This window comes from Elephas maximus, chromosome 12, assembly GCF_024166365.1.
Source record: "Elephas maximus indicus isolate mEleMax1 chromosome 12, mEleMax1 primary haplotype, whole genome shotgun sequence".
NCBI classification, from domain to species: Eukaryota; Metazoa; Chordata; class Mammalia; order Proboscidea; family Elephantidae; genus Elephas; species Elephas maximus.
The window spans coordinates 70216322-70231136 of NC_064830.1; the positions used below are offsets into that span (position 1 = coordinate 70216322).

At 45.0% G+C, this 14815-nt stretch overlaps 1 protein-coding gene across 7 annotated transcripts in view; it reads left to right on the forward strand.

Annotated features, from left to right (window-relative positions):
• SNX29 (sorting nexin 29) overlaps window positions 1-14815 on the forward strand; it is a 768639-nt gene that overhangs the window by 265525 nt on the left and 488299 nt on the right. For all 7 annotated transcript variants that reach the window (XM_049902690.1, XM_049902693.1, XM_049902691.1 and 4 more), the window contains 2 exons: window positions 2774-2849; window positions 5586-5668. In XM_049902690.1, coding sequence (XP_049758647.1) covers window positions 2774-2849; window positions 5586-5668 — 159 coding nt within the window. The remainder of the gene's footprint in view (window positions 1-2773; window positions 2850-5585; window positions 5669-14815) is intronic.

The window sequence follows — 14815 nt, forward strand, 5'->3', positions numbered from 1 at the left end:
TAGTCTCGTTTTGTTTCGTGGGCCTGTCTAATCTTCGGCTGAAGGGTGAACCTCAGGAGTGACTTAAGTACTGAGCTATAAAGGTGCCAGGGGACCATATTCTTGGGGTTTCTCCAGTCTCTGTCAGACCAGTAAGTCTGGTCTTCTTCTGTGAGTTATAATTTGTTCTACGTTTTTCTCCAGCTCTGTCTGGAACTCCCTGTTGTGAGCCCTGTCAGAGCAGTCACTGGTGGTAGCTGGGTACCATCTAGTTGTGCTGGACTCAGTCTGGTGGAGGCTGTGGTAGTTGTGGTCCATTAGTCCTTTGGACTAGTCTTCCCTTGTGTCTTTGGTTTTTTCATTCTCTCTTGCTCCAGATGGCAGAGTGACCTTTTAGAACATAAATCAGATTGCATCATTCCTCTGCTCCAAACCGTTCCGTTGCACTTAGGATAAAATCCAGAATCTACGCTGTGGCCACCCAGGCCCCAGCTAACCCCTCCAGCCTCCTTTCTTCCCATTTCCTGTTTGCTCGGTACCCCAGTCATGCTGGCTGCTCCCGCTCACTTAGCTGAGCTGCACCTTTTCTCTCCTCATGCACTTCCTGCTTTCCACACCCTGGTGTGTGTCCTTCAGGTGGCAGCTCAGGTGTTGCTCTCTGACCCTCCACACTCAGGTGAGGCCTTGTGTTCATGCTGTTGCGATGACTTGTCTGTCTTCACTATGCTCACCTCAGTCTGTAATTATGTTTGTGAGTTACCTGACTAATGGCTCTCTCCCAACTAGACTGTGTGGGCCACGAGGGCAGAGGCCATCTGTCTTGCTGCCATTGTGCCCCTGCCCCAGCCACTACCACCCCACAGGGGGAGCTCATTGAACCTTGTAGGATGGACGAGGGAATGGATGTGGTAGGATGTGAGGTGGGTAGCTGTGGGAGTGATTGTGTGGTGGCTGGAAAATGATACCAAGTGTGGACAAAGGGATGGAGACAGGAATGCCAGGGACATGGACGGGAAAAGCCAGTGACTCAGATCCATTGATGAGAGACTGTGGGCTGAAGAGGGGAGGGCTCAGCTCTGCAGGCGGGCACACCAGGGTTCAAATCCTTGCCCTTGTTAACTGGGTGATTGAGGACACGTTACTTAAATCCTCTGGGTCTGGTTCCTTGTCTCTAAAATTAAGTTACTAATAGTGCCTGCCTCATGGAGGGCCTCGAGGACGGATGACACAGGCTGTGTCTCTGTGATTGCGTGATGTGCCGTACTGCTGCCAAGCACTCTACAAGCCAGTCCTGCTGGTTCGTTACAGAGGGACTGGTGTGAAGTACGCTTGGGCCAACTTGGCATAGCACCTTGAATGCCCAGCAGGTGATGTAGGCCATTGTTCTGGCCATGGATTCCTATTGTGAGTTTTGGAGCCCTTGTCTTTGCCTCAAGGAGTGGAATCTGGCTGCCCTGTGTGAGTTAGGCTGGAGAGGGTGAGACAGAACTGGGGGACCTGCTGCAAAGACTCCTTAAAAAACCCATTGCTGTCGAGTCAATTCTGACTCATAGCAACTGTATAGGACAGAGTAGAACTGCCCCATGGGGTTTCTAAGGCTATAATCTCTACGGAAGCAGACTGCCACCATTCATTGAGTATTCTCATTGAGTTTTACATATATGAAAATGCAAAATTATGTGGTAGAGATTATTCAAATGGTATATGGTAGGTGCTAGTATCATCCTGTTTCGTAGATGCTTAGGCTCAAAGCAGCTAGTACTTGCTGAATTAAAGTGGGAGAGCGGGGACTTGAGCCAGCAGATGGGCCCAGGCTCTTGAACTAAGCACAATACTAGGTAGCAAGAAAGGAAGGTGGAGAAGCAGACACTTCATTTCAACCTTTTAACTTCTTGAAAGAGTTAGGAGTGAGCAGACCAGCTTGGCTGGGGACAGCTGGTCAGCAGAAAAGGGTAAAAGACACTGTTTTCCCCCGTATGCCTGGGAAATCTTGAGCATGACTGAACCAAGCAAGGGAAGAGATTGAGGGGACAGAGCTGGCATGGAGGAGGCTGCCATGGATAGAGTTGGGGAATAGCGAGGCCTGGTCCTTTTATCTCTGTGCCTCTGGTTCTGTGGTGGGCATTGACAAACGACAAGTTTCCTGAACGAGCAAATGTTCTCCTTGGTGTTATTGGCCTCGCTTAATGTCTCCGTCCCACCTAAGCCTTGTGGATTTTGGACCAGATAAGGCTTGTGCACTTTTTCCTGGAAGGAGATAGCAGCAGCAGCTAATACCTTTATGGAAATCGTTAATGCCTCTCACCTGTTGGTTCTAGAGATTATTTCTAGTCTCACTTCTTGTGAATGCCTTTCCCAAATGCCACTTCATTCAGGGATGGTGGCTTTTTAGAAAGCAGCAGTGACTTGGTTTTGACACTCTCAGTCATTGGGCCATGCTGCCCTCTAGTGTCACTCTCAAGCAACTACAGTCAGGAACAGTTCAGCCTGCCAAAAAGTTGATTTCTTATTCCCTAATTCTGAGGTTGGCTGTGAATAGGGACTTCTGGCATGATTCTAGGTGGTTCAGGGTCAAAAAGGTCACAGTTTAAGTGGGAGTGTAGTGCTATCAATGCCTGATGCCAAATCTGAGATGATGGCTGAAAAACTGAGCTGGACAGCGGATTAGAATCCAGGGCACAGATGAGGAAAAATTGAAGTCAACTGATTTGGCAGATGAGCCAATGTCTGCACTGTATCCTTGTCTCACAGAGAAAATGGGATGAAAACATCTGACTTCTTCTTTGTGCCTCAGGTGTCCCTGCTGGAAGCCTGGAGAATGGGACAGGCCCGGAGGAGCACGGCCTCACTAACCCTGGGAGCAGGTACAGGTCAGTGTTACAAACCCACATTGCCTTTGGGATCGACTCTGCATTTAATTCATGAGTCTGCGTTTCATTCTTTTGTAAAGCTAGGGTTAAAGGGCAGGTCTTCACTTCACATTCGTGTTCAGATGTAATCTTACGTCACAGAGTGTGAAGTGGCCAAGGATCTTAGATCATCTTGCCCTCAGAGAGACTGGATAAGGCACAGTATGTGTCAGACTTCACTTGCACACCACCTTTATGCTTTACATTTTTCAGACCATATCTGGGTACATCCTCTCTCATTGTTGGCTTAATTTTTTCCAGTGGAAAACCAATGTCACTGGTGCAAACAGAAGGCAGCTGGAAAACTGGGCACTAGGGTTTCTCCACTTAGCACTGTTGACATTTTGGGCCAGATAAGTCTTTGTTGTGGGGGGCTGTCCTGTGCACTGTAGGATGTTTAGCAGTATCCTTGGCCTCTACCTTCTAGATACCAATAGCACCCGAAAATGACTGCAGACGTTGCCAAATGTCCCCTGAGGGGTAGAAGCGCTTCTGTTTGAGAGCCATTGCTTTATACGTGAAAACTACAGTTCACTAACCCTAGTCTTGCTGGCTGAAGAGGTGTAGAAGATGCGTTGTCATTACAATGAGACTTGTACTTTTTTGACCTTATTGAAAGGTGAAAAGAAAATTGAAAATGACTATGTGATCCAGTGTTTAGCATGAACATCCTTGTACTTTCTGAAGTCATCTTTGGTCCCTGTTACTTTGGAAAACTGTACATTGAGACAGAACTGGAAAATATGACATCTAACACTTTTACTCATTCTTTGGCCTTAGGCAAGTTCCTTTGTCACTCTAGACCAGGGGCTGGCAAACTTTTTCTGTAAAGGTCAAGACAGTGAGTACTTTAGGCTTTGCGGGCTGTGTGATCTCTGTTAAAACTACTCAACCCTGCTGTTGTATCATAAAAGCAGTGTTATACAGTACAGAAACAGATGGTCATGACTGTGTTCCAATAAAACCTTATTTATAAAAGCAGGTGGTGGAGATTGAGTCCAGTACAACTAGATGGTGCCCGGCTACCACCACTGACTGTTCTCACGGGGATCACAATAGAGGGTCCCGCACAGAGCTGGAGAAAAATGTAGAACAAAACTCTAGCTCAAAAAAAAAAAAAGACCAGACTTGCTGGGCTGACAGAGATGGAGAAACCCTCAGAGTATGGCTCCCAGACACCCTTACAACTCAGTAATGAGGCCACTCCTGAGGTTCACCCTTCAGTCAAAGATTGAACAGACCCATGGAACAAAACAAGACTAAGGGGGCATACCAGGCCTGGGGCAGGGACTGGAAGGCAGGAGGGAACAGGAGAGCTGGTAATAGGAAACCCAGGGTTGAGAAGGGAGAGTGTTGACATGTTGTGGGGTTGTTAAACAATGTCATACAACAATGTGTGTACTAACTGTTTAATGAGAAACTGCTTTGTTCTGTAAACCTTCATCTAAAGTTGAAGGAAAGAAAAAAAAAAAACAGCAGGTTGTAGGCTGGAATTGGCCTGTGGGCTATAGTTTGCCACCACTCCTGCTCTTGATCCCAGTTTCCCCTTTTGTAAAATGAGGCAATAAGTCTGTCAACTTTGTGTTGTGAGGATTCAGGAGAGGACTACAGGACCTGGCCCAGTGTCTACCACTGTACAAGCTCGGGAAATAGCAGCTTTGGTGTCTGCTGTCTTCCACAGAAAAGGAAGCTTAAGGTAGCATATTGTAGTGCTCAAGAGTGTGGGCTCTGGAGCCACACCGCCTGGGTTCGAATCCCAGTTGGCCCATTTGCTAACTGCGCGACCTTGGGCGAGTTAGTTAACCATTTTGTGCCTCAGTTTCTTCACCTGTCAGTTATTATTAGGATAGTAATAGGGTTGCTGGGCGGATTAAATGAGTTAATATTTATGTTTAACATTTATAAGCTATGTAGATATTATATAATATTTGTGAAGTGCCTAGTACACTGTCTGGCGTACAAGAAAGCACTATGTAGGTCTTCTTTACTCTCCATACAAAAGCATTTCAAAGGGAAACTGAGTTGCCCAAAGTCATTGGCTGTTGGGTGAAGAGCATTAGACAGGCCTCAAAGTCTCCTTGATCCCACCATGATCTTTGTTGCTCTTACTCTTTTTTTTCCCCGCTTTGTCCTTTTCTTGGGTTAATTTGGTGTCCCATGGTTTAATATCATGTCTATATTTTCAACTTTAGCCCTAGGTTGGGAGTTATTGACTACCGCAAACCATGCTTGGTGCTATGGTCTTGCCTTACCAAAATGGCACCACCTCTAGGAGGCCTGTCCCAACCAATGCAGTGTCAGGAAGGACAGGTGTCACCAGACCCATCCCAGGCTCTGAGTCCTCTTTCCTTCATTTTAGAAAATTTGCAAAATTTTCAGCAGTGAATGAAAAAAATACCATCTTTAACCTCCAACTCCATTAGATTGTCTATCTCTGGCACTTTTCCTCCTAGTAGTGTGTGCACGTATGTGCGTACATACGTATGTATGCACGTGCATGTGTGTACATGTGCTGTTTTCACAAAAGATATTAAACTCTATTTTTTTCATGTTGCAAACTCTTTGTAAATATAGTTTTAAATTGGCTGCCTCTGCTCCTTCTAGTATATAATTAAACTTATCACCTAGTGTTTTGAATGGTGAGGTTGTACATTTTAAGTGGTTGAATCTAACTTTCTTCTGCCTTCTTTTTTCCAGTGTGGAAGCCAGTCCCCCAGGCCAAGGAAGTCCTCTGAGCAGCCTGTTGCCTTCTGCCTCGGTCCCAGAGTCAATGACAATTAGTAAGTACTTCCTGAGCCACCTCCACCAACTCTGGCACGACTTCTGGGTCTGCATGTCACTGCACTGCCTGTGTGCTGGCCCCAGGAGGCTGCGGGATATGGGACAAAGTCAGGGGCATGTGTACGTGGCTGTGGACTTGAAGTGTGTGCTTAACATAAAGTGTGGCTTGTGGTTGTGGGCCTCCTGAACTGTGTATTAACATGCAATGCTTGACCGTGTGCGTATTCTAAAGGACACACATCAGGGATGGAGCAGCTGTTAGTTGGAAGGGAAGCTTCTGGTTTGCCTCCTGCAAGGCAGTCAGTTACAGAGGAAGTGTTCTAGTTCATTTTACTTTATGACCCTAGAGGAGTTTTCTTTTGTAAGTAGAGAAGAGTATGTCTCTCAAGAATAAAGGCTGCTAATGATCAGGTTCAAACTACTTCCAAGAACCCCTACCATCCAGTAAAAAGAGATACAGCAGTTAAGGTTGTGTTCGGGGGACTTTATATAACAAGGAACCAACCAACTGAGACTGCATGTGAGAGAAATTCATCTCTCTGTGCAGAAGTATGCAGGCTGGGACTGGTGTTGGCCCCACGGTCATCAGAGACCTGATCTCTTTCTGTCCTGCCTCGTAGTCCAAGATAGCTATTTTAGCTCCAGCCATCCCATTCTTATCCCAGCTAGCATGAAAGAGAAGAGGCAAAGAAGAGACTGCCTCCCTCTTCAAAGGTGGGATTCAGGGCCCGAACTTGGATGGGAAAAAATAAAACCTTTTTCACTAAGTGCTAACTGAAAATTAGCATTTCCTTCAATTAGCAGCCAGCAAGAGTATTAGCAAATGGGTGATGTTGTTACCAAGAGGTTCACAGGTACCTGCAACGACTGTAATGTGACTTGAAATAATCTCAGAATGTCATTTCTGTTAAAAAATTGCTAGTTATTTAATGTGATAATACCATATTATTATTTTTAATATCCGTAGTAATTCTATTTCAATATATTGGTTTCCTTTGTAATCTTATGAACTTAAAAACAGTTTCTGAGATGAACTCCATGTGCTCCACCAGACTGCCGAATGAGTCCATAGTCTGCAAAATGCGAAGACCCTCAACTGTAAGGGACCCTCTCTGATGGTGCACATGTATCTCGCTGACATCTTTGACCAGCGTTAGTCCCAGCACATCCCCTGGCTACAAAGGATCAATGTGCCCAGATTAAAAAAGAAAAAGGAAGAATCAGGGTTTTCACTGCTAAGGAAGGAAGAGTGGAGTTTGGGAGGCAACCAGCATTCTCTGATTCAAGGGTGAAAAAGGAAATAAATAGACACTGTAATGTCGGTGTGGTGAGAATGGCCAGTGTCACTTTGTGTGATGAAAATGATGTGGTTTATTGTGGCACTTCTCAGCCTTGAATTCAGATGAGGAAGTATTTATGGATCACCCAGCGAGAGGGGAACATGGGGTAGGAGAATACGCGGGCTGCTGTTTTCCAAGTTTCAGTTTTTTTTTTTTTACCACCATACTCTTATCTACCCAATTTTTTTTTTCTAATAATGTAAAGAAAACTAGAATACACTCATATAAAGAGCAAACTGTATACCATTACTGTAGATGGAGAGGCACTATTAGTTGACTTAAATAGTAAGTCACTGTGAAAATAAAGACAGTGAAAAGGGCACAAGGCCAAGTTCTGGCTGGATATTGCTGCCTGCCCAGGTTCTGACCCGAGTCTAGCTCCCTTGTTGAAAAGGGACACCACAAATATTGGAAAGGCGTTGAAGATATCCTTGTGCCAAACTTGGGCTTTTTTTCCTGGAAGAACCAAAAGGATTAGAGAACGGAAAAGGAACGGCCTGCCTTCTCTGATTTACTGTTATTTAATGCCTTGTTATTCCAGCATCTATAGCTCCCTGTCTTTATATGGGTTACGCCTTGACTTTTGCCCTTCAGGTAACAAAAAAAAAAAAAACCAAACCAAACCCAGTGCCGTTGAGTCCATTCCGACTCATAGAGACCCTATAGGACAGAGCAGAACTGTCCCATAGAGTTTCCAAGGAGCACCCGGTAGATTCGAACTGCTGACCCTTTGGTTAGCAGCTATAACACTTAACCACTACGCCACCAGGGTTTCCAACTTCAGGTACATCTATTCCAAAAACCCCCAAAACCTAGCCAGTTGCCATTGAGTTGATTCCAGCTCATGGTGCCCCCATGTGTTTCAGAGTAGAACTGCGTTCCATAGGATTTTCAATGGCTGGGACCTCTTGGGGTGCTTTTGGGTAGATTGGAATTGCCAGCCTTTTAGTTAGTAGCTGAGCTGTTGCCTATTTTCGCCGCCTAGGGACTCCTATCTACTCTAAGCCCAAGCCCATTGCTGTCGAGTTGATTTCGACTTATAGTGACCCTATAGGACAGAGTAGAACTGCCCCCTAGAGTTTCCAAGGAATGCCTGGTGGATTCAAACTGCTGATCTCTTGGTTAGCAGCCATAGCACTTATCCACTACACCACCAGGGTTCCCATCTACTAAAGAACGCCCATTTTTGCTTTATTTACGTTTTTTAAGGGCAGTGTCGCCGAGATCGCAGATGTGAATTTGTAGATGCCTCATTCTAAGCACCACATGTAGGGATGCCAGCATCTTCGTGTACCCAGTGGGTGTCTAACATTATACTGTGAAGTCAGCTTCCTGCTCCCTGGGGTGACGTCTTGGCATCTCAGGTAAATGCCATTTGCTTTGTCAGCCACTCTCTGGGGTGGAGTTAGATCAGGTCTGTGGTCGCCCTCAATCATTTTCTGTCTTTGAGGAAGCTCCTGGCCTACATACGCATTGTGGTTAAGGACATTCCTCTGAACACACTACAGTAATGCTGATTGCAGGGATTTAGGCTGTTTGTTCTTGTTTTTTCACGTACATTGTCTGAAAATGTATATCCAGTTTTAGTCCTTGGTAACTTTGGCATGTAAGGGGATATCCAGGGTTTACAACTGGTATCTCTGGAGAAAAATGTCACCACATCCACATTTTGACCCTCAATCCTTTAGAGTCATGGGGTTCGTGGGTGATTGAGTTTGTGGGGGGAAGTCTGTTTTCTGAAGTAGCTGTAAATTTCAGGGTACTTTCAGAGGATAGTGCTATTGTCCACCCTGTGTGTGTTCGTTCCAGCACAGATAAGAGGTGAGGATTGTTGAGTGGAGGGTGGTTTGCCTTGGTCCCTTCCTCCCACACCCAACTCCTGTGTCATCTGCAAGAGAAGTAAGAAGAGTCGGTCTGTCTGGGATGTCCGGAGTACCCCAAGAGTGATCCAGCTTCAGATTAAGAGTCGCACCCCAGGATGTAAAGCACGTGGAATTTCGCCCTTGAGGAGACACTTGACTCTTGCAAACCCCTGAAGAGCCTGATAGCGGGGTCTTTTCTGCTCTGTGCTCCCTGGAGCAGTGAACAGTGAGCATTTTCCTCAACCTGCTGAGTCACTCCCAGCTTCACTTAGTAACTCGGGATAGGTGGCTCCCACTCCCTCTGCATGTAATTGCACTGCTCTTTAATCCTTGGCGCTGAGCTAGAATTGTCAAGCCCTCTGCCAAGCAACCTTCCCCTCCGGAGTGTCTCTGAAGCTGCAAAGGGTTTGGTCTGATACTTTTTTGGTGTGTGTTCATGTTGTTATTTATTATCCAAGAGAAGGTGGTGTGACTGTACACCATAAAGTTGCTTTCTCTTTCTGCAAGGCTCTTTGGTGCTTATGCAAGCACAAAAGCCAATTATGAAAAAGTCAATTATTTAGCAAAGCAGTAAAAGCAGTTTTGAGCAAAACAAAACAGCCATAAGTCAGCCCCAGAGATACTTTGTATTTTGCAGGTAAGTTTGCAGTTGCTGATTGTGAGTGTACAGAGCTGTACCTGATTGGAATTGTAGCATACACGGGGCTTTAGAAAAGTGAAATACGGCATCACAGCTGGGGGCGTGCTGGGAAGCTAGGCTGCCCAGTTCAAGTTCAAGCTGGGTGGTTTTGAACTGCTCAGCACATTTCTTTCCTTATCTATAACTTCAGGATGGGATCAATACCCTTTTTATATGGTTATTGTGAAGGTTAACCAGAAAGTGTTTAGAATAGTACTTGGCTTAAAGCTAAAAGTCAATAAATGTTAGCTGTCACTAATGTGCTTGTTTGTATTGTGCTGTCATAACATTGTATCCTGGTCATCCATTTTTTCATTATCTTGCTGGTCCTGGTGGAATGAATTACTTAATATGGCCTTTCTAACCATGGCCTTGTAACTCCTACCTGGGCGATTGGACGGGACTGTGTGATAGGGTAATTGTGGCCCAACATCTTAGGCTGGGTTCTCTAGAGAATTAAAACCAGTAAAGTGTATAAATGTATATATAGAGAGATTTATATCAAGAAAATGGCTCATGTGGTTGTAGAAGCTGGAATGTTCTAAGTCTATGGATCAGGATAGAGGCTTCTCCTGATTCATGTAGCTGCAGGCCCTGGCAAACCCAAGACTGGCAGGTCAGAGAGCAGGGCTCTTGCTCTCAGGTTGCGAAGATTGATGAATCCCAATATCAGCAGGCAAGCTGCTAACTCAAATCCCAAGAACTGGAGATCAAACGAACAAGAGCTAGCTGCAGGATCCAGAGCAAGCAAAAATCTATAAGATTTTCCGGAATGTCCACTTATATTTGATCCAGATGACACACCCAAGGAAATTATATCTAATCTCATCATGGAAGTGATCACATCATACAAGTGTCAGATTACATCATAACTGCCAAATTGCTGAGAATCATGGCCCAGCCAAGTTGACACACAATCCTAACCATCACAGTCCACCCTTTGACATCCTGGCACCTGTACACATCTCCCAAACCATACGTAATTTCTGAATAAAGACAATTATAAAGTCATATTTGCACCTAACATAATACAGTGAACACCCATACAACCGAAAATGTACTAGCCTTTTTTACATCTTATACTTTATAAGTGAAGAAAACAAAAATATTTGATATATACATACAAAGCAGAAATACTCGTAACAATTACAGTCCTTGTTTCTGTACTGGTCACATGGTCGTAACTGGTATTTAGAACTACCTTCTTCCACCATGCATTCCGTATTCCCTTTGCCCTCAGCAAGCATCTCAGCCAGTTGTGGTTCTTTGCCTGGGTGAGGTGACGCAAACCTTCATTCCTGAAGGTTCTGGGCCGTTAGTAGTCATGGTTGGAATTGGGTTGCTGTAGTTTTCCATTGACTTTAATCACAGGGCATAGTAGTACTAAGAGACACCCTAAGGGATCTCCTGCATTCCAGACATACTTTTATTTATCTCCATTATGTCATTATCAATCCGATTTCCTCTTGGTAACCAGGATCAGTCACACCAGCCAGTATGGTAACTCTGTTCTTTGCCTATTGATCCAGAGGCATAAGGAGCCCAAAGTTGACCAGGTGGCATTCTTAGTTTCAGTTCAATGGCATCAGTGATGTGTCTCCAGATGGGAGCATTCCTCCCTTTGAAACTAAGACCTCTAGACTTGCAGAGCATATGGTCACGGGGACAGGAAGCAAAAATCTTGTGAGTGGGTTACTAGTGGTAATAGTGAGTGGTGGCACTCCTATTCCCACCCCTTGATTCCTGAACCCATGAATCCTGGCTATGGAAGAAATGGTACCATATGTTGGATGCTACTTTAGAGCATATACAGTCCCCTGAAGAGTATAGCCCCAACCCTGCAAGGTATTGCCACCTAGCCGGCATCATAAATGTGTCTTTAGAAGGCCGTTCTATCGTCCTGTCAAGCCAGCTGCTTCAGGATGATGGAAAACATGAAAAGACCAGTGAATTCTTTGAGTGTGGGCTTGTTGCCACACTTCATTTGGTGTGAAGTGAGTCGCTTGATCTGAAGCGATACTGTGTGGGATACCGTGACAGTGGATAAAGCATTCTGTAAGTCCACAGATGGTAGTTTTGGCAGAAGCATTGCTTGCAGGGACGGCAAATCCATATCCAGAGTAAGTGTCTATTCCAGTAAGAACAAAACACTGCCCTTTCCATGATGGCAGTTGTCCAATGTAATCAACTTGCCACCAGGTTGCTGGCTGATCACCTCGAGGGATGGTGCCATATCAGGGACTCAGTGTTGGTCTCTGCTGCTGGCAGATTGGGCACTCAGCAGTGTCTGTAGCCAAGTCGGCCTTGGTGAGTGGAAGTCCATGTTGCTGAGCCCACATATAACCTCCATTCCTGCCCCATGGCCACTTTGTTCATGAGCCCATTGAGCAATGATGGGAGCAGCTGGGGAAGGAGGATGACTGGTTTCCATAGAATGTGTCATCCTGTCCACGTGATTGTTGAAATCCTCCTCTGCCGAGGTCACCCTTTGGTGAGCATTCACATGAGACACAAATATCTTCATTTCTTTGGCCCATTCAAAGACGTCTATCCCCCTACCTCCTTGTTTCTAATTTTCCAATCATGTTCCTTTCAAGTCCCTGACTATCCAGCCAAACCATTGGCCACAGCCTATGAATCAGTATATAGTCGCACATCTGGCCATTTCTCCTTCTAAGCAAAGCAAACAACCAGGTGCACTGCTCGAAGCTCTGCCCACTGGGAGGATTTCCCTTCACCACTGTTCTTCAGAGAGGTCCCAGAACGGGACTAAAAAGGCGGTACAATGCCTAGTGGGCCTCTTTGGATTTTGCAGGCAACATATTCCTCATTTGAGTGTGCTGCTCTGGCCTATTTATCAAGTGATTCAAAAAGCTGCTAGTTTTAAGTGGGGCGCAGAACAAGAGGAGACTCTACAACAGGTTCAGGCTGCCGTGAAAGCCACTCTGCCCCTTGGGCCATATGATCCAGTTGTCCATTGGTGCTTGAAGTATCTGTGCAGATAAGAGATGCTATCTGGAGTCTTTGGCAGACCCGTGTTGGTGAATTGCAGCATTTTTACACTGGTCATAAGATTGAATAGCTGTATTCCATCGTTTGTTTTATTACAATTTACTAAGCTATTTGGGGTGGGGGGAGCCAGGTGTTTTGGCAGTGAGTTTCTTTATTGAATGAGGAAAAAATGAGAAGTGCTTCTTGTAAAGTGCTAGGCTTGTAGTAAAAACACCACTTGCTATTAAAAATTATTAGTTCCAACTCATGACGCCCACACGAGGAGAACTGTGTTCCATACCATTTTCAAGGGCGGATTTTTTGGAAGTAGATCGCCAGGACTTCTTCTGAGGCACCCCTGGATGGACTCACTCCTATCTTTTGGACAGTAACCAAGTTCGTTAACTGCTTGTACCACCCAGGGACTCTAGGCTTATAGTAAGTGCTATCTAAGAATACTAGGCACTGTTATCATTATTAAGGAGCCCTGGTGGCACAGTGGTTAAGTGCTCTGCTGCTAACTGAAAGGTTGACTGTTTGAACCCACCAGCCACTCTGCAGGAGGAAGATGTGGCAATCTGCCTCCATAAAGATGACAGCCTTAGAAACCCTTTGAGGCAGTTCTACTCTGTCCTGTAGACTTTCTGTGAGTCACAATCCACTCGATGGTGACGGGTTTGGTTTTTGGTTTTCATATTATTATTATTAATTTCTGCTTAGATGTTTGTTCATGATAAATTCCCATTTGTGGAATTAGTGAGCCAAAGGTTATACCCATATTTATGGACTTGGTATGAACTGCCATTTCGTGTGCTGAGATAGCGTGCTGCTATAGTGTGAGAACTGCCAATGTGTCTACAGTTCACCAGCACTAGTGGCTAACGTTTGACTGCATTTTTGCACTTTGCGAACTGGAAAATGGCCCTTTGTGGCTGGCTGTGCATTCCCTTGAGGTGCAGCTTATCTCTAGGCTCTTGTTTAACATTTGTTACCCCCTTTCCCCCGCTGTGTGAGTTGTTTATATCTTTTAGTTTCAGGAGCTTTTATCCTTGTGTTAGGTGTTCTGCCTGATTCGGAAAGGAGAGTGAGAACAGGAGGAATAGGATTAAACCTTCTGCTCTCTGCTGCTCATGGAGCTATGTGGACTGGGGAGGGGGCTGAGAGCTAACGGCTCCACCTCTTCTCCAGGTGAATGGCTGACTTCTCATACATACCAGCTGCTCACTGCAAGTTGCTGCCTCTCCACCTCATAATTCACCCTCCTTCCACTAACCCCAGAGATACAGCAGGTAACAACCAACGTTTCCTCTGTTAATGCTGCCCCCTGGTGGGTAGTCCAGGAACTAGACTCTGCATTTTCTCCACCTCCTTTTCTGCCCTTGGGAACACATGCTATTTGTTTGCAACCTTTGGTATGTTTTCCATTATAGATGGTTCAGGGAATTTCACTTTGGGTTATTATTTTCCTATTTACATGACATAATATACAGTGGTTATTATACAAATACTTTTAGTTCTTTTTTTTCGCTTCAGGATCATCTCTTTTTCATGAGAATAATTTTGGTGGGTAAAAAGAAGTCTGCTTAATACACTGGAATTGAAGTAAAAGAAACTCATATGTTTTTGAAGTGAAATTAAATATAATAAGAAATCCATGTTGTTAACCTCTAATGCCTTTACAAACACCTAACAGTCTTTTTCAAACCGTCTTGGAATTGGCACAGAATTACCCTCCACTTTGTCACCACTCGTTGGTTAAGCTGACTTACTGCAAACACCAGATTTTATGAGGAATAAAATTGCTTTTTCTGTTTCACAGTTCTGTTTAATTATTTATTTTATTAGTGCTTTTTAAAATTTAATTGATGGCAACGATGTTTCAACAACATTTTGAATTAAGTAGTCCTGTGCATCCCCACCTGGGGGCCCGAGAGGGTGCATGTGGGAGTTCAAGGCGAGGAAGAAGCTCTGCAAACCACCATAATGGAAGCTGATGCAGACTCAGAGTGGGTGAGCCTTCTTAGACTAGCAGATGCTTTTGGGCAGGAGTATTTAGCTCTGTGTGATTGGCAGGCTTTGATAAAAAGGAAGGCAGCTAATACGTAAGGCTGTTTAATAGACAAACTTGGTCCGTGAGGATGACATGTGGCCCATGGTGGTGAGTAGTAATTATGGTGATGATCGGTACTCATTCAGTGGTAAGGCAGCAGGTATTGTGCTAGATACTTCCATGCTTTACCCTGACCTGCAAGGTGTGGACATCACTGCCCCCAT